At 43.3% G+C, this 19,511-nt stretch overlaps 2 protein-coding genes across 2 annotated transcripts; both read right to left on the minus strand.

Annotated features, from left to right (window-relative positions):
• Positions 1-789: 789 nt before the first annotated feature.
• Positions 790-7,816, minus strand: LOC117741809 (vomeronasal type-2 receptor 1). Its single transcript, XM_034549036.1, has 16 exons — positions 7,804-7,816; positions 6,289-6,445; positions 5,572-5,863; positions 5,226-5,468; positions 4,931-5,122; positions 4,704-4,829; positions 4,493-4,530; positions 4,346-4,438; positions 3,797-3,917; positions 3,467-3,694; positions 3,214-3,337; positions 2,478-2,638; positions 2,165-2,360; positions 1,831-2,084; positions 1,544-1,743; positions 790-1,111 (listed from the first exon to the last, which is right to left on the minus strand). Exons 1-16 carry the CDS (start codon positions 7,814-7,816, stop codon positions 790-792), a joined length of 2,760 nt encoding a protein of 919 aa, XP_034404927.1.
• Positions 7,817-8,038: 222 nt separating this feature from the next.
• On the minus strand, positions 8,039-19,483 carry gmps (guanine monophosphate synthase). Its single transcript, XM_034548168.1, has 16 exons — positions 19,155-19,483; positions 17,565-17,737; positions 17,306-17,420; positions 16,956-17,053; positions 16,217-16,320; positions 15,739-15,932; positions 14,777-14,942; positions 14,000-14,151; positions 13,644-13,817; positions 13,218-13,323; positions 12,886-13,001; positions 12,240-12,365; positions 11,171-11,286; positions 10,921-11,051; positions 10,166-10,338; positions 8,039-9,998 (listed from the first exon to the last, which is right to left on the minus strand). Exons 1-16 carry the CDS (start codon positions 19,179-19,181, stop codon positions 9,897-9,899), a joined length of 2,073 nt encoding a protein of 690 aa, XP_034404059.1. The 5' UTR covers positions 19,182-19,483; the 3' UTR covers positions 8,039-9,896.
• Positions 19,484-19,511: the final 28 nt, after the last annotated feature.

A 19,511-nucleotide genomic window follows, 5' to 3' on the forward strand; every position in this document is an offset into this window, starting at 1 on the left:
GTTGACAGTTATGCAGTTCACAGTAATTTATTGCAGTGCCCAAAAATGAGCATAAAATCAAATGTTTGCTTCAACAAGAAAAACATATTTGATAGTGACCGAAAGAAAAAGTCTAATATATTATTAGGAAATGTATTATGTGAACAGAGTTACACTAGTGTTTATCACATTGACAGGTTATTATGGTAGCTGTGAGTAACAGGGAGCGCATATTTGAATGAGAACCACATAAATCCTGTTTATAAATAGTCAAATGGGTTTGAAATGTTTTAGTACAGCAGTACAATATCTGAGGTAAAACGTTGCCTTTATTGTAATTATGCTACACAACTGAAACAACAGCAAATTGATTATAAGAATCTGAACTTGTTAAAGTATAAGTTGGCATGATTCAAAGACAATATAGTAAAGCAAGAAAAGTCAATATTATATTGCGTGTTAAAAATGTCCTGCGTTTGACATTTATATCAAGAAATAGCAATGTTGTTAAAAATGCATTTTTTTAAATATATAGTTAGAGTTGTGGTAGCAGTTATATTTCCTCGTGGATTTTGCTTATTGAAATCAACTCTATCTAATGCAGGTGATGGTACACTTGACTTTGACTTGACAAACAGTTGAAAGATAAATATTTTGTTTAAAATATATTTTGACAAACATGACAATTGTAAAATATATATGAATAACAAGACTGGGGACCCTAATCAGCTGGACCAGTTGCCCAATGAACCAATGAATTATTTTATGATTTCAGTATCGTGGCTCTTTTTAGTTCTTGGCGCAGCTCCACTAATCATCAATAGCCGTGGATGCAATCGTAGCATTGACCTCAGTAGCAGCTGTAGCGAGGGAGGCCGAGGTCCCGGTTGAGGTCCCATCACGTGGTTTGGCGCGGGGCCTCATCATCTCCTCTCGGTTGTGCTCGGGTTTGACCAAAATAATGTAGCACTTGGGCAAGAAGATACAGGCCAGCAGGCCGAAGCTGGAAGCCAAGATGGCAAAAATCTGGACAGCAACCATGAACTTGCCACGTGTGCTGAGGTACGCTGGGACAAAGGAGATCCACACGATGAAGAAGACGAGCATGCTGAAGGTGACAGACTTCGCCTCACTGGAAAACAGAGTAAGAAACATGGTGCTTTAGTGTCAAGAGAAAGGTTCTTTACACCAACATGGTTGAATTAGAGAGAGAGGAACAAGTGGACATTGAATTAAAAAGTAATATAGCCCACATCTTTTGACTTTTTACAGATTAAGACCAGTGTGTTTGTGTTTGTGCGAGAAGAAGATGAGGAAGTGTAAACAATGCCCTCTTAACATGCACGCTACAATATAATGTTTTGGCATCTTTTTTTTCTGGACAAAAATCAAGTTCAGGATCAGTTTTAAAACTTATTTACACAACCGTATATATATATATATATATATATATATATATATATATATATAACTGTATAGCAGAAATATTATTGTTTATTTCCAACTTAGTGGCGCCCATGATATCAACTGCAATGCTCCTCTGTTTACTTCCTCTGAAACCTACCTGAAGTGGTCCTCCAGTTTGCGGGCTATAAAAGCAAAGATGAAGGCCAGCAGAGCCAGCAGGATGTCGTAGCCGAAGATACAACAGATGAAGACTATAGAGCCTTCATCACACTCCAGAATTATCTTTATATTCTGGGTAGAGGTGTTTTCAATGGGGTGTGGAGGGATGAGGATGAGCCACACTGTGCACGCTACAGCCTGGGTAGAAGAAGGTCAGATATAATACAGGATGGGGTCAGAGTAAAGATGCTTAACTTCCTTTCTGCCTTTCTTTATTGCATCTACCTGTATTAAAGTTGCCACGGCAGCTATCGCCCTCTGGTGGGCAAAGGTGAGACTGTCAACTTCAGGGTTATCGCAGGCATTGTTGGCGTCAGCGTTGTTAAAGGTGTTGGTTACAATGACATCATGAGTGCCGCCGTTGGCTGCTGCTTCTGCTGCTTCTGCTGCAGCCAACTTTGCAGCTTTGGCAGCTGCTTTGGCTCTAATCCGGGTCCTTTTCAGAGCCCGAGCTCTCAGCATCAGCACTGCAGCCTTACCTGTATTACAGAGCAGATAGACAGACTGTGTCTATATATATTCAACAACAACAACAACAACAACAAAGCAGTGGACTCACCTATGAGAGAGGAAAGGCAGAGAGCAAAGCCAAGAGCCAGGGCGACCTGGCTGGTCATGCAACTCCAGTGCCGAGGCTTTCCGAGGAAGACGATGGAGCAGAGGAAGGTCACCACCAGCGAGAAGAGCAGCGAGAAACTCAACAGAGCGTCATTGGCTTTCACCAGAGGCGTGTCAAGGTGCACAACAAACACCACCTGGAAACAAACAAGAACAGGGAGTCACACCATCGGAGGTTTGGGCTCCTTACTCTCTGCAACAAGGGGATCTGTTGGCTTCTCCGGGAGGTTTTGTTTCCCCTGACTGAGTCTCACCCCGACACCGATGGTGACGAGAGCTCCGAAGGCCGAGATGGCGATGAGAGTGATCCCCAGCGGCTCTCCAAACGCCAGGAACTCAATGATTTTTGGGACACAGGTATCGTGAGCTTCATTGGACCAGTCTTCGTAACTGCACAGGATACATGCACGGGCATCTGTCGGAGAGGGAGGAACTCAGACTTAGTCTGGAAACTGATGCCCAGTAGATACAAGTGGCGTCTAAAACATGACAGAAGACATTCCTGATCGAGCACCATTTCAATGTGACGTGTCAATGAATATGAGAGTACAATAATGCATGTTCTTGCTTTTGTAGTGTATTATTTGTTTGGGTTTTGTAGACAGCATGCTTAGTTTTGCAGCATCTTTGTGAGGCAAAATTAACGCAGCTTCCTCCCTGTGGTAATGTGCTTATTTTCAATAATGCGTATTAAAGTATTACAAGATATCATAATCACATTTACTTTGTGATTATTTCATATTTGCCCCAAATTATAGCATTGTAAAGCGTACACCAGTTTGCCACAGCTACATTTGATTTCAGGCAAGTGGGATTAAGTTGAGCAGTTTCAGGCTATTAAATGAAGCAAAAACAGATGTATGGTTCTGCTAACATTAGTCTTGAATGTCTTTGTGAAAAGTGTTGAAAGTAACGTGATTCACGAAGGTTTATATTTCAGTAGAAGTTCAGACTTTTCATGAAGAAACCGTTTGGAGGCTGTATACTGACTGGTTGAGTTGCTGATCTCTCCGTCAGCGCACGGAATACAGTCGAAACAGCACACTGGCTCTCCCTGTCGGATTCCCTTCCTGGTGCCCGGCATGCAGTTATCACTGCACACTGAGCGAGGAGGCTGCAAAACACACACACACACACACACACACACACACACACACACACAGATTTACAGAGACACGCATGCATGTGACACTAATCGTAATCTAGAAGAGTTCAACTCTGTCTTGATCGACATGCTGCTGACCTCCAACATGTCATTGTTCCACACAATGGAGTTGTTCACGATGGTCATCCTGTCCTCTGGAGCTGCTGAGCCATTGTAGTATCCCACAGTGACGTAGGAGATCTCCCCGTCGCTGTCGACCTGCCAGTTGATGATGTCATAGACGCCTTTCACATCTCCGTCCTCAAAGTAGATCTCTTCGTCCGTGTGCGGCACTTTGAAGCGCACGTTCTTCATGTAGTACATCAGCTAAGGGAAACACGTGCGTGTAAAACAAACAGTTGTAATCACACACACACACACACACACACACACATATACACACACACACGCACACGTGCGCAGGCTTACCTGCCATGGCTCAAAGTTGGTGATGTCAGCACAGCTGCCCCCAACGAACGGCCCCTGTCCCGCTTCACAGTGCTCCAGGTTGTGCAAGGCGTTGGCCACAGCGTACACAGCTTTGTACACACTGTGGGGTTACATCATCGTCATCATCATCATCATCATCATCATCATAATCACCATTATCAATCGGGCCATCATAGCACATCAGAGTGATCGTATCATTAAAGGATTAGCTCACAGAAATTGCTAAAACATAACAATATCTTTCTCCTCATAGTTCTATGTGGTGTTGCAGATAGTTTAGGGAAAACACCTATTGCGTGTGTATTATATTATATTATTAGTTCCCAAAACAGCGCTTCCAGAGGGATACATAGCTGTTGCGTTTCATAGGCAGGTATCTCAAAATCTCAATAAACTAAAACAATCTCCATGGCCTGATGCTACTTTTTGTAATGTGGGTGTGTTGCCACTTTAATGTTGGAAGCAATAGGAGCTTGAAGGTAAACTTAATTCATACTTGTGGTCGCAATATGGCCAGTGAGAACTGACCTGTAGGTGATTCGTAACTGGGAAACATCAGAGTAGGTGTTATTGAGCTGTGCCAGAGGCTCTCTGCCTGTGCACAGCCCATCAGGAACCCCCCTCGCTGCCCTGGACAGCGTGCCGTTGACCTCCTTGGCCCTCTGCTTGGCCTGCCTCACCGCTTTGCTGTAGTCCAATGTGCAGTTGAACGACTACAAGAAAAAAAATAAGGTCACAAACTTTCTCTAGATTTGAGTATGACATTTAGCGTTGCCACAGAATGTTCATCCACATTTTGTCTCAATCGGATTTCGCCTGTGGTCAATAGATGGGTGGAGACAGATATGGTGACAGTCTGGCCAACTAGACAGCTTAATAAACACACCGTCTCCCAGAATTCCTCTGTGAGCGGGTTGGCATAGGGGTCCAAATCCAGGAGATGGCGCTGAAGACCCAGGATGTCAGCCCTTTTCACCCCAAAGCCCAAAGTGCCACCCAGCACCGAGTTCACCTGGGTAGAAACATGTACATGGTCAACTTCAGCTCAAATTGTGATGTAGAGCCTGTGAAGCATCTGCCTCATGTCTGTTCAATCAACCAATGAGCATTCACCCCAGGCTGGTTGATGAGAGCGGAGGTGACCCAGGCCTCGCTGGCGATCCAGGTGCGGTTGGTCACATTGTGCTGGAGCAACTCGAAGATTAGAGGGCTGAGGTCCACGTCTGATGAGAAGACCACAATGATCTTGGCCGTGGACTCAACTACGGTTTGAGCTATACGCCGAATGTCCTCTTGTGAACTCACCTGAAGTTTTTTCAACAGGAATAAATTGTATTACGAGACTGGTCTCATGACAGTGTGTGATCAGAACTGCAGGAGGGACAGGGAAATGTGGAAAAGATGTTACCTTGGGCAAGGTCTCAGAGAAGGAGATGCAGACACCGGCTTCCTCAACCTGCTCCTTGAAGTCTTTGATGCCATACTTGCCGTAATCGTCATCGGCAGCTATGGTGCCCACCCAAGTCCAGCCGAAGTGTAGCACCAGCTGGGCAATAGCTGTAGACTGGTGCTTGTCGTTGGGAATGGTCCTGAGGAAGGTGGGGAACTGGAACTTACTTTCCAGGGCGGAGCAAGTGGACGAATAGCTGACCTAAAGATGACAGAGGAGAGGACACACACGTTACACTTGTTCACTCTATTTGTTCATCCTCCTTGTCTCCATCTGGTCTTCCTCTACCTCACCACTGGCCTACCTGTGGGAAGTGATAAAGTCCGAGTATCCTCGCCGTGGCAATGGACAGATCGGAGCCCCCAGCGCCCACCAGAGCAGCCAGAGGCGCACCGGTCCCGCAGCGGTAGTTGGGTACGGCCTCGTCTTGGCCCGTCAGGTAGGTGAGGGTGCCCTCCACGGCCTTGGAGATGGTGAAGCAGGAGTCGTAGATGACATAGCCCAGGTCGGTGTTGGGCAGCAGGTCTGTCTTCTTGTTAATTTCATTGATAGCAAACAGCATGGTCTGGGTCCAGCGGAAAGTACGGAAGTTAAACCTGGAGGGTGGTGGGAGAGAGCGGAGATAACGGGACACACTGTGCAAAAGCTGAGAAAAACTTAGGTTGTGCAAAATGAAAATACTTCATGACTGGAAGATGTGCACAGACTGTTTCAGTCTCTTGGTGTTATTACCTAAATTAGCCACAAGAGGACAGTTTGCAGACTAAAGGCCTGTCAACATGATAATATAGGCTACTGAGGCTAATTGGCCTCCAGAGGTGCTGCCCGGCTCTTTCTTGATTTCGATGGTAAAATCATCAGGTTACGAGTTCTCAGAAGCACACTGTGAGGTTGAAACATATACTCACCTAAGTACTTTTATGTATCATTCAGAGGCTAAAATATTAAATAGTGTCACTTAATTAGGCCTTTGAGATTATCTAAGAAAACAACCAATACAAAAGACAAATTAGAAGCTCACCCCTCACACCCCGAGGAGACCGGCACCCTTGACGTGTTGGCATCTCTGGAAGCGATGCGCATGTGAACAGGAAACATCCCCCCGACGACCACCGTCTTCTTGTCTACATCCTTGTAGCCGCTCAACTGGAACTTGGCCTTCAGCTTGCACGTGGATTCTGCCGAAAGAGATGTATAAAAGTACAAAAAGGCACATAATCCAAGCAAAAAGCCACCGATTTCCATGCTATGCGGGCGCAGGAAGGAGTCGGGAGAGCTCTCGCTGTGGCAGACAGCAAAGTGTGACAGGTGAAGCGTATGTATCTCGAGGGAGGGATGCTGCACGGGGGAAACCTGAGAGCTAACGCGAAGAGGAGGACACCGGATGAGGATTTATTCATCTTCGTTAAAAACATAGGCAAAAAGGACTTTCATTTTAGATGATTTCAGTAATTATCAAGGCATTATGTTCTGATTCACGGTGTATAAAATGATGTGTGAATCAAACAGCAACACACTTGTTTTCTTTTTCTCCCTCCAATAGCACAAACTGGTCCCTGGACCGTACAAACATGCACACATTTAATTTCAAAATAAACAACAATTTCTCTCTTTGTTCAACTTTTTTCTGTCATCCTGTAAAGACAAATCAGTCTCAGACACGGGTCGGCCGCAGAGGATAAAATGCCACAGGCCGCATGTTAATTGGCAGCCGCATGTGGTAACTCGTACAGTCTTCTGCAGATTAACAGCCCGGCTACTGTTCCAGAATCATGCCTCGTCCCCCGAGTGTGGGCCTGAGCGTGTGTTGATGGATGGTTGAACTTGTCTGCTCTTGTCTCTCAGTCAGCGGGGAGAAGCACACAGCTGAACCCCCGGCACACAGAGGGACCTCTGCTGGGTAACAGGGGCCGGCTGCACACAAATGAACTACAGTCTAAACGCATCTCAACAATACAGCTGTTTACATGGATTTATTTTAGAGGGCAGTTGAAACACAGAAAGCAGGAATGGCAAAATAATACGATGACCTTCAGAGTGCGTGTGCGTGCAATTGAGTCCTTGTGACTTCTCTCGTGAGAGACATCCGAGCGATACTGATGAGTCAATTATGTGCAGTACTTCACAAAAAGCGCTAATGAAATTATTTTAACGGTCGGTTGCAGGCGGACATTTGCAAAGAGGCACATGATTAGTCTTCTTTTTGTATGTTTTGAGTGACGACTTCTAAACTAATAAAGAGAAGCAGAATGCCTCCACTTGCTTCCAGTGCTAAAGAAAACTGTTGTGGTATTATTTCTGTATTCTGGCTGTGATTTACAGTTGGTATGTATAATGCAAAAGGCTGCAATGGAAGCATGTGGAATAATTTCAACCGTCTGTTCAATGGGGGGGTAGTTAAAAGCAGCGGGGAATGAAGTATGGATTTAGATCATAATCAAAAGACATATTATAAATAAATCAAGTGAAAAGTAAAAATAGCAAGAGCAACATTAGGAAAAGTAACATGTGTCAAAGAAGCTCTACAATGCCTCACTTGAGTTCTCCATTATCCACATTTTAATATTGTTCTAGTTTAGAAATGGCTCCCTTGAATCAATCAACTAGTAAGCTTTAATTTACTTGAAAGGTGCTTTTGATTTCCACTATTTTGCCGTTGTCGTGTACTCTAAAGAGATACTCTCCAACTGTGGGAAGAAAAACTATGGATATGAAAATCATTAGAAATTAAGTTGATGAATGAAGAGATAAACTGCTCATTAAAGAAGAGACAAGTTTCAACATGGAGATCTTTATTAAAGCTCAGTTTTCCATTGTACAAATGTTATCATAGCTGAACCTGCATGCAGTGGCTTGGTTTGAGGCACGTTACTAAGGAGAATGAGCGCAGTTGAATAAAAATAATAAATCACCCTCCCCACCCAAAAAAAAAAAAGAAATTAAATTGCATAACTTAATCTTATCGATAAATCCAAATACGAAATTGTGTGTCCAATATTATCAAGCGGTTGTTTTCTATGGAGACATATGCAACAGAAAACACGTGTATAAAAGGCCGAACAGAGGGACACCAATAGCAGTTAAGACAAGTTAGGAAAACATTTCATTTTGCATTAAGGGTATTTTTAAGGAGAAAACAGAGAATGAGAGGCACAAAGACAAATTATGGAGCCATGAGAACCAAGTGAAATTGCTCCATCGGGGTACAATACACTTTTAAAATCTCAGTTAAACCTGAGCACTGTATTTACTGAGGACTAAATGACGAGACTAGAGATTATGATGTGCTTAATGTTTTGACAACAGAAAATTAATTAAGCAGTCAATGCCTTTTTGAGGCAGTGGAGAGATGGTAACAGACAACCTGACCTTTGACTCTACGCAGTGACACACTTAAATAAGCTGAAGTTGCCACTGGATGCAAGATTCTGCACCAAGGCTTTCTTTATGGGTGGACAAATTAAAAAGACGACAAAATGTGCAAAAATTTGCCCCTGCACAACAAAAGAGCAGCCAAATAATGATACAAAGACAATTGCAATGTACACAATGGTTATAAACTCTACTGTACTTATAATTTTGCTAATAGTTAATCCTCGTCATGTTTATTCTTCATTAAAAGCATACATATTGCAGCATGAAGAGAAACAGTGTTATATCCTCTTTTCCGGGTACATTGAAGTCCAGGTCGAGTCACATTAAGAAATAAACAAAAACAACAGAACAGGCACATACAAAGTAGCCCGTCGTATTGGCGTCCTGCACACTAGTCACCAAACTGGAGCTAATCCCGGGTTGTCCGCTGTCCACCGTGGCACAGCAACAAGTCAAGAGCTGTCAACTAATGTAGCCTGGAGAAGATCGTCAAGAGGAGCCCACAATGTTATATATCATCACGGCAGATTTTACTTTTGGCAAAACAGAAAGCTTAAAAATTATTGATTGGTCACATAGGTTGCCGTTTTGTTTTTTTACCTTAAAAACAGACAACCTTTTTCATAGCACAGTATACAGGCAGTAACTGAAAATGAACAAAGAGAGAAGATAGTCTGACCTACAACTGTGAAACGAAAACATATCCGACAAAAAAAAAAAAAGGCAGAAAACAATTGCTGGAACTCTTTCAGTTCGTGACACTTACTTGCTAGTTTTCGTGTTTAGCTCGTCCCTTAATGCAACCGGAGGCACAACATCAAAGTTCACCTTCTGAGCTTTTCACAGCCTCTTGCCACTTGACTTTAATGGTTGAACTTAAAAACAGCAAGCAGCAATTGACATTTTCATCATAGAGAGGAAATACATTGATGTACGTGGATCAAAAGTGACGATATATTATCAATAACCAACAGTAATCAATCAATCCCTATCGCCAAAAATATTAAGACCAGGGAGGAGTGGTGGGGAGGGCAGAGTAGAAACACCTTTGCATGTGCGCCCGTCACAGTAAGGTCTGCCTTCCGTGGGAATGTTGAAGAGAGAGGGAGGCGGGAGGAGGGGAGATGTGGGGGGGGAGGGGGGATTCACCAGTCCTCTGAGATCTGTTGAGTGTGTTTGTGCATTGTGTGTGAGTGTGCGTGCGCGTGTGTGTGTGTGTGTGTGAGTCCTATCTGTATAACATCATGCTGTGTTTTATTCCCACTCTGTGGTGCCAGGTGGTTTGGAGGTCAGATCATACATGACTCTGGAGATGCCCGGGATCTTCTTGATCTCATTTACCATCTTCAGCACCACCTGCGGAAAAACAAGACAAACGACTCTTAAAACTTTGAACAAGTAAAAGAGAAAACAATATTTAAATCATTCTGGGGCTGATGATGCTCAAAGCCCTTAACAGAGGTTAGTATCCATGAGGGTCAGATAACGCCAAGAGGAAGTAGAGCGCTTGAATCATGGCATACCTCCTCTGGGATATGGTTGCCTGGCGTGGCAGGGATGCCGGTCATGAAATCGCTGGTGATGAAGGTGCGGACCACCACAGAGCGTCGGCAGGATGGCTGTTTTTGCAAAGGGTCACGGTCAAAGTGCAGGGGGGTCAAGATGATTGGCATCTGGCTGATCTTCCTGGAATAGCCTGTAAGAGAGAACATGTTCTCATTGCCGCTATAAACAACATGTTCGCAAACAAACACAAGTAGCTTCACTGTCTTTGACTGAATCTAAAAATGTGTATATATATATATATTTTTAAGATGAATTAAATCATGTCTGTCTGTATTACATATTGAGGCCATAACCTAACAAATGTGCAAAAATGGCTTTTGAAATATTTTAATGAAGCAAAAAGGCTGACATACTCCTATGGATCATTTATACAATATCAAATGTGGGCAAAATGATCTTTAAATCCACCCTGAATTACTGAGACAGTCGAGAAGAGACACATCACAAAAACCAGTACGTGGTTTGCCTCTGGGGAAACGTTAAATTCCTCATGTCGATGCAAGTATGCAGACATATTAATACCGTAATAATATTAAGAGAGGCTACATTGTTAAGATAGCGCTGTAGTTGCATTTGAGTGGTTTCTTTTGCATTTTCTCAAGTTGCTCACACATACTAATAATCTGTAATCCTTCAATACATCTGGCTGAATTAAAAAAGGTCTATAACCACTTGGCTATACACACATACACACACACACAGAAACACTTACCAGACTCTCTAAGGATAGAGTGAGCTACAAAGTCAGCCTGTCTGAGTGTGCTCAGCACGCCTGTGGTCAGGAAGGTCGGGGTAATGTCTGTTGGCAGCTCTTTCAAGTGAGAGCCAAACACATACACGACTCTGGAAAAAAAAAAAAGAGAGAGAGAGACGTGAATGAATGGGTGAGTGTCAACTGAATACACACAGTGTCTAATGTGGCCTATAACTGGGGAGCGATGAACAGCAAAGCGGTGTATTACCTATTGATAGTATGGCACATGCGAGGGATGAGTCTGGACAGGAACATGAGAGATTCCCAGTGTGGCGACTCCTTACTTGTGATACCGCACACGTAACTGTAGGACCGGCAATCCCCCTGAGACAGAAGATGTCTTTTTTTTACAGTCATTTCTAAATTAGGCTTATTAGAAAAACAAAAAAACAAGATAACACAAATCTGCAACAAATGTTTCAACTTCCAAACATTCCCTTTTAAAATAATAAAACAGTGAAGTTTCTTCAAATAAAGTGTACATATCACATCTGTCACTTTCAACAAATTCCCCAGAAATAAACGCTGCCTGTGTGTGTCCACAGTCTCCTGTCTGCCCCACAATTTGAGGTTATGGGTGATTTAAAACTCAAACAGGAAATACTAGGACACGCCCATAGTCACTGTGAAACAGTACAGGTCCATATGAATTACTGGAAAATTGTGTTTGCCATGTCTAGCCACAGAGAAGTTGAGGGAGAAACTAAAACATGTCACAATATTTACAACAGACCGATCCCTTGGATAGGGGGAAAAAGGAGAAGAAAAAAAGAGAAAGAGACACACAAACAAGTCAAAAATAAAGTAACCAAGAGGCTTTGTGTGGGTGAGTATGCCTCGTGGTTAACAACTAAATTATAGTTAAAACACAGCGAGACAAACGGCAGTAGTGAGACACACCGGTTCACGCTTCCTCTAAACATTCAGCTGCAGTTCTAGAGACATTTGAACCCTCGGCATACATGTGAATCCAACAACTCCTAAACAAACGAGCTATGTTTGGCTCAACCTACAAACTGTCCTCTTTAACTTTCACTTGGGCCTTTAAGAAGCCACTGTAGCAGGTCTGCTTTCAAACTGTTTTGACTGCAGATTAAAGCATTGGGGCTGCACGTCAGCTGAAGCATTACTCACATCATGCGAGACAGAAGATGTAGACCCTACAAATTGTCAGAAAAGCCCATCTTACCAGATTTTGCGGGACAGCAAAAAGACAACGCACACACATTCAGAGCGTTTTGGTTGGATTTGAGGAATTGATTGAGAAGCTAGTTTACCTGGACGCCGACAGTTTTGATGGGCAGCAGGAAGGCATTGAGTGAATGAAGGCTGGTGATCTGCAGGAGCTTCTCTTCCTCCTCGTCTGATATGCATGACTTGACTCTCTGCAGCAAGACATGGGGCTGGAGGGGAGAGAGAGAGAATATTAAATCATCATGTAAAACTTCAACTTCAAAATCATGCATCTTTATTGCTAGTTTGTGTGAAAAATGAACAGTTGCCAATAACTGCAGGGAACATGATGATGGGTCAATACACAGTAATACATATAAAGTCCACACTCTTTATTCCCTTACAGCACTTTAGTGACTTTTTTGGAATACTTGGTGTCTCCCCTGGATGTATTGGAAGTGGCAATCCTCCATCCATCTTTGGTTTGTTTGGATCTATGTACTACCTCTAATATTTGTCATCAGGAAATTTACTGTGAGCCACAAGGGTTGTTTTCAGCGAGCAGTAATCAAATGTGTATACAAAAATGTGGATGCATCATACAAACTGCAGAAAAAGAGCCATATTAGCAGTGGTTCATTTCCTGCCATTAGTTGCAAACATATGAATTATGATCCTGTTTATGCCATTTCCCTAAAACACATAACAGATATCCGTTATATGATTTGTATGACTCTGTATTAATCTGACCTTTTTGACACTTGCAGAGAAGTCTGTGATGATTTTGAGGATGTTGTTAGTTTCAGCAAAGTCCTTACAGATGTAGGGCTCCTCTGCACAAATCACTCTGATGGACAAACCCGGACCTAAAAAATAAAGCAGAGAGGAGGTGCACTTTCTGTTAGCAAATATGAAAGCAACGTGAGGACAGTTTTGAGTCCGTCTGATTGAATTAGGTAAACGAGTACAAGAAGAAAGAGACAGAAGAAAGGAGAAAAATGGTAGAAAGAAATCACTAAACATGATATGAATAATCTCTTTTGTCAGCACGGTCACATCATTGGCACGTGTTTGGTACTTGCCAGGGAAAGGGTGTCGGCAGACAATCTCCTCTGGCAGGCCCAGTTCTCTCCCCAGCGCTCTGACCTCATCTTTATGGAAATCTTTCAGTGGTTCGATTACTTTTCCCTGGAGGATCACAAAGGCGTGGAATCAGCATTAAAGCATTATATTCTTAGGTGTTGCATTGTTGTGCGTTGATATGAAAGTGGGCTGAGCGAAACAAAAACAAATAGAACGTGAGCCGTAAACAGCTCATAAGGATGAGGATGAATGAAGAATCAGTGCTCCTTCGAGACACTGAACAACTGTTGAAGAAGGCCTTTCAAGGAAATGGTGGATGATGTAGAAATACATTTTTTAATTTAAAAAAAAAAAAAAAAAAGTGAACGATGTTTAGCTGTTAGCCGTCCTCCTAGTATTTGTGTGGATGTGTATATGTGCAGTACCTCATCTCGGAGTTTGCGGATGAGCTCAGTGTCATTGTGATGCGTTTTGATGACTTCCGCCTTGCCGCTGGCAAGATGGGATGCACTCTCAATGAGATCGGGCCGCAAGGTACCCTGGGCCAGGAAAACCTCTTCAGGCTTCAGATTCAGCTCTCCTATAACTTCATTTGCCACCTGTGAAGCAACGGAATGCAAAACGTCAGATACAACAGTGGAGCAGTAACTTAAAGAAAACATAAACCAGCAATATTGGCAGATGTGAACAGGCATATGTGCAGTCAAGAATTCAGCTGAGCTGACAATGTGATAACTGACAACATATTGCATGTCATAATTGATTAAGACCAAATACTCACTTTGACAAATGTATCCCCAATGATTTTCCTTTTCTCTTCTGGGTTGGTCGTCATATTCAAAGTCTTGCTGATGCGTTTTCGTGGTGTCCTGTCCTCCTCAGAGATGGGGAGGGTGGTCGTTCCGTTGTAGAAGGTGTGAGCTGCGTTCACCACTAAATAGAGCAGAAAAAGAATGATTGCATTTGGATACCAATTAGTTATTTTGTCTACAGTCTGTCAAATATAATGGACAACTACCCAAGAAGGCCGTCTCCATCATTGGCTGCATACTGGACAGTCTGGAGAAGGTGGTGGAGAGGAGGACACTGAAGAAATTATTATCCATATTGGACCCGGACCACCTTCTTCACCACTTACTGCAGGGACAACAGACCCATCCAAGTTCCAAGGACAGATACAGGAGATCCTTCCTGCCCACTGCAATAACACTTTACAATAAATCCCCTCTGACCAAATCAATCACTCAACGATAACAGTTACACTGTTGTTTGTTTGGCCACATCTTTGCACTGTTTGGTTTTGTTAGTTAATTTAATTAAATAGTATTATTCTTTTTGTAGATACTGTGCATTTTTCTTGATATTCTATTATTTGTATATATTGTGCATTGTTCATTGCATACCTGTTTGTATAATTGCTGCTGTAGCAAAAAGGATTACTAAAGTAACCCTCCATCTATAAACTGTAATAACAAGTATAAAGGATGCACTCCCTTCACGTGTAAGGTCTCATTGTACCAGCCCAACTCATATAGAACACCAGGACTTTGCTCCCTACCTTTGAGTTTGATGCCCAGCTTGGTGAGGGCCTCCTCCACACTCTGACTCTCTCTCTTCCTCATGAAGCCGTTGTCGATGTGAACTGCTATCACCTGGTCCGGGTTTAGCGCTTTGTTGAGGAGAGCTGTGCAAACGGTTGAGTCTACTCCACCACTCAGCAGCACCTGAATAAAACATTAGAAACAGTCACTAGCTGTGCAGACACGTAGTTGAGCAGCATCCAGCCTCTGCTGGATTACAGAGGAATTCTCTCTAACTCGGTCTCGCTCGCTAAACAACTACATGTCTAATCTCGTTAGACTCTCAATGCGTTGGTCATGTTGTCTTTGACTGTTTCTGGTGTTTTGTCTGGTAGCAGCCTGTAAAATATTAGGCATTTTCAACCCAATCAAAAAGAAAAGGACTACAGCCAAGACACTTCTTTACTTATATTAGCTGACTACTAACTTGTGACTCACATCCAAATGGACGACAGGAGCCACTACGACGACGTACAGATCATGAAACATGTATCACTGAGACTGTAGTTCAAGAATAAGAAACAGAGGATGCAACTATTTCTTTAAATATAAATAATGTGCCTTGAGGTCATTTCTTCCACTCATTTATCGCTTTCACAATCCCTTGAGATGAAGCCCAGTTAGAAGGCGCTCAGGGAGTCGACTACCTCTTTTCAGATAAAACAGGGTTTAATTTGAGAGTTTAATTGGTTCTACTTTGCTTCTCACTGCTGCTGCTGCTGTCACAACTTCATGAGTGCCTACTAAATATCACAACCAGCAACCCAGCTTTTGACTTCAGTCAAATGATCTCCCATTGTTGGTTCAAATGTGCTGAGAAATTATTTTGTTCCTTTTTCTGCTGTTTTCTTTTTTAATTTCTTTCTTTTTTTAAGTCATCTGCCCTAGAAATGTTTGGATTAGAACACACAATCATGAAACTTTGTGCAGTTTTACTCACCAGCACTTTAGACTTGTTGACTTTTTGTTTGATTTCGTCGATGCAGACCTGTTGGCGGTTCTGCACGGTAAAATTACTGGTGCATTCTGCAATCTCGAACAGGAAGTTACGCAGCATCTCAGTGCCTCTCTCGGTCAGGTCGACTTCAGGGTGAAACTGTGTCCCATACAGTTTCTTCTGTTCGTTAGCAATCCCTGGTGGGTACATCAGATGTGGTGAAGGACTGTTAACATTGCTATTTATCCTCTTTGAATGACACACAATTAGGATTTTTAATAGATTTGAAAAAGAAAAACTCAAAATATAGACTTAGTATTCTTAGTGTCAGATGTGTATACATATATACAGTATTGTATGCTTTCTAACAAAAACAAACAAATACAGGTGTTTATTTGAGACCTGCGTGTGAGTCTATAACCACAATCTAAATTTAGATTATTTTAATGACGGGTCACAGCTCATTTCGCATGCTCCTCACCGGCAATGATGTTCCCCGATTGGGCCACCACTTTAAAGCCATCGGCCACTTTATCCACACTGTCTCCGTGGGTCAGCAGGACCAGTTCCTCCTTCTGAAGGCCCCTGAGAAGATAGACACACACATCGACGTCAGAGGAAGATATGCGGTGTTCAATGTTAAATGTGTACAGGCCTGCTTTCGCTGGGTGCATGCAAGTTAAGAGTGAGAGGCAGACCGTAATAAAAGACTGCAGACATCTATTTTAGACTCTGCAGTATTTGTGTAACAACCAGGGGGAAATGTGTGACTGCCGGACTGCTTCTGCAAGTTATGTAGTAAATATGGCACTGGGACAAACCTGTTGAACAGCAGTTTTTTTTTAATTTTTATTCAGCCCACAACAATTTGTCCTCCATTATTTAAGCGAAGAGGTGGTATTGTAAGTTTGCTGACTGATCAAGAAGGGATTATTTCGAATGCATATTTTTAGGGTTGAGGAACATTGGCTATCTTCAATAGGTTAAAGTCATGTCAGATCAACTCCATTTGCCCTTCCTTTGCAGCCACATGCAGAGAGAGGGCCCGACCCTAGATGCTCCTTCCACGTACTAATTTCAACTCTTCAGTGTGCATTACACCATTTTGTTTATGCACAGTATATTTGTATGTTTTGTCCTCATCCACAAACTCTCAATATGTTTAAAAATGCAAGTATGTGTAAGAATCTGATTCAAATGTTCTTGAGCAACCATATTACCTGAAGAGAGAACACGTGTTGTCCAGTCCAATGGTGAACACGCCATCTTCCCTGACACTCTTTTTGTGTACTGTGCCGCCAAAAACTTTGTTCATCATCTGAAAGACACACGCAGAGCAAAGTTAACACTTTGACACAAAGATGACATGTCAGTGTGATTACAAAGATAACTGCCAGCTGTCTAGAGAAATGAGAAGGGAATGGATGGCTGCTGATTTTAGTTTCCAGGCAAGCTGGGAAAATGTAGCAAGTAATGCTATCTTCTCCCTCAGCTGGTAACACATGCCTAACCACTATAAAGTCCTCCCATCACAGAGGTGTACTGTGTATGCATGCATGCTCATAGATACCTGCATCCCATAGCAAATCCCAAGGACAGGCTTTCCTATGGTGAATATGGCAGGGTCGAACCAGGGGGCATCTTCTGCATACACAGAAGCGGGACCTCCTGAAATAATGATTGCCCTAAGAAGGGGAACAGAGCGAAAACAAATCAAGACAAAAATTTATTATAAAACACTTCCACAATGACAGAATCATGTAATAACAATAATATAATGCAATATTAAAAAAAACATTATCTGGTTCATATGCTTCTCATATCTGTACCTGTAGCCCTGTTCTCTGATGGCGAAGGCCGGGGTCTCCAAAGGGAGGATCTCAGAGCGTACGCACATCTCCCGCACCCGTCTGTCAATCACCTTGCCATACTGGGCCCCAGCATCCAGGATCGCCACCGCCCCCTCACATGATCCATTCTGCTCTGTGCTGCTGATCTCCAGCTGTGGACACACACACACACACACACACACACAGTCTTGATTTAAGGGCTTGTGTTGAGCTGAGCGGGCAAAAAAGTACATACATATAGTCTCTCATGCACACAAGTAGTTACTGAATGATTTTGACAAGCACAGAGAAAGTTATTCCCTAATTCCGTCCTTAACGTCGACAGTTTGGTGGCTGTAAGGTAACCCATTCCTCCTCGCCTCCACTTCAGACATCCCCGTGGAAAATGTGACCCAATGAAGCCTAACATAATTATGGACATGTGAGCTTTGACCACAGACAGTCAACTCTTGTTTCATGTGATTCCAGTAGAATCACATGAAACCTAAAAGTCAGTCAAAGGCTCGTTATCTGTTATATTTGACATAACTTAAGTATGGATTGTTTTTTAATTTAAGCACATCTCTAAGATTGGGAAGCAATTGTCAGTACAATAACTAGAGAGATGTCAGATCACTGATAGACAATTTATCTAAAAAAATGTTAAACGGGGTACATCCCACGTGGTTTGTCGAGACACTTCCGCTGTAGATGTTTTCTAAAAACAAACCTGCATTAGGCATCACCTCAGATGTGTCGTCTTTAGTTTCAGCTGGCGTATTAACGTTAAAAACACATTGTCGCATCAAGACAACAACAAAAAAACGACAGTTTCACAGCAAACTTTACCAAATCAGCGGATAACACATCCATTAGTGGCTCCTGTTGTCAGAAAACAGAACGTTAACCGCCAGTTGGCTCTTTCTAGCTTCGTGACGACGTTAGCCAGGCTGTCAGTTAACGTCCGTTGGCTTCAAGTATGTGACAGGCAGCCGAGTATAATAAACTAACGTGGGCTCAATATCACTTTACAAAATGAAAACCCCAACAGTCACAATACACGACTTTCGGTTCGTAGTACTTTCCCTACAAATCGGGCTCGAGCTAGCTAACAGACATCCCGTGTAGCATGCTAGGTCACGGGCAGTATAAACAGCAGTAATCACCATTAGCGTGTTAGCAGCACGTCCCGCAGAGCAGCTGGCTAAGTTAGCGGAGCTATGCTAAAAACCCACGCGGTGCGTGGAGGCGAAGGGTCTCGGGGAGTGATCCACCATGGGGAGAGGGCAGCCACGACTAGAGTTTAAACGTGTGAAAGACTTCGGATACTCGTAATTGAGATGTCCTGTGCGGCTACGAGCAGCAACGTGTTCATGTAATACTGCAACAGGCAAAAGCGTATTCGGAGCTCCTCGGCAGAGCCGGGGATACCGCTGCATGCACTCTAACTTTCCCCCCTTTGGAGGTACACACAGGCCGTAATTAACCGGGGGGTATGGGGGGGGGACTACACCGGGAATCCTCACACAGGGAACCGGTCAACCGGGTTACAAAGTACCGAAAGCAGCGGGTCGTCCCCGTACCACTGACCTTGCTGTCTCCGTTGCACACAGCCATGGAGAACTGCCGTGTGGTGGAATGAGCTTTCCCCTTCGCCTCGGTGTCCCAGGTCTCAGAGAGAGAGAGAGAGAGAGAGGGCTACTGGTTAGCTCCTGGCTCAGCACGCCAACTACTGTTTCAAAAGCAGATTTGGGTTGTGGAGGTTTGGAGATGGGCTGTCACAGACTCTCCGGCAGGGAATAACTTTCACAGCGGGGGAACAGACTAAATGAACGTGCCATGGGGTGGAGCGCAAAGTTAAATCCCACGGAATGAGAGTGAAGAACAGGGGCCCCAAGAGGGCTGGGCTTAGACGGCACAGTCAAATCTGACTGACCGTGTTCAAAA

Source organism: Cyclopterus lumpus, chromosome 13, assembly GCF_009769545.1.
Source record: "Cyclopterus lumpus isolate fCycLum1 chromosome 13, fCycLum1.pri, whole genome shotgun sequence".
Lineage (NCBI taxonomy): Eukaryota > Metazoa > Chordata > Actinopteri > Perciformes > Cyclopteridae > Cyclopterus > Cyclopterus lumpus.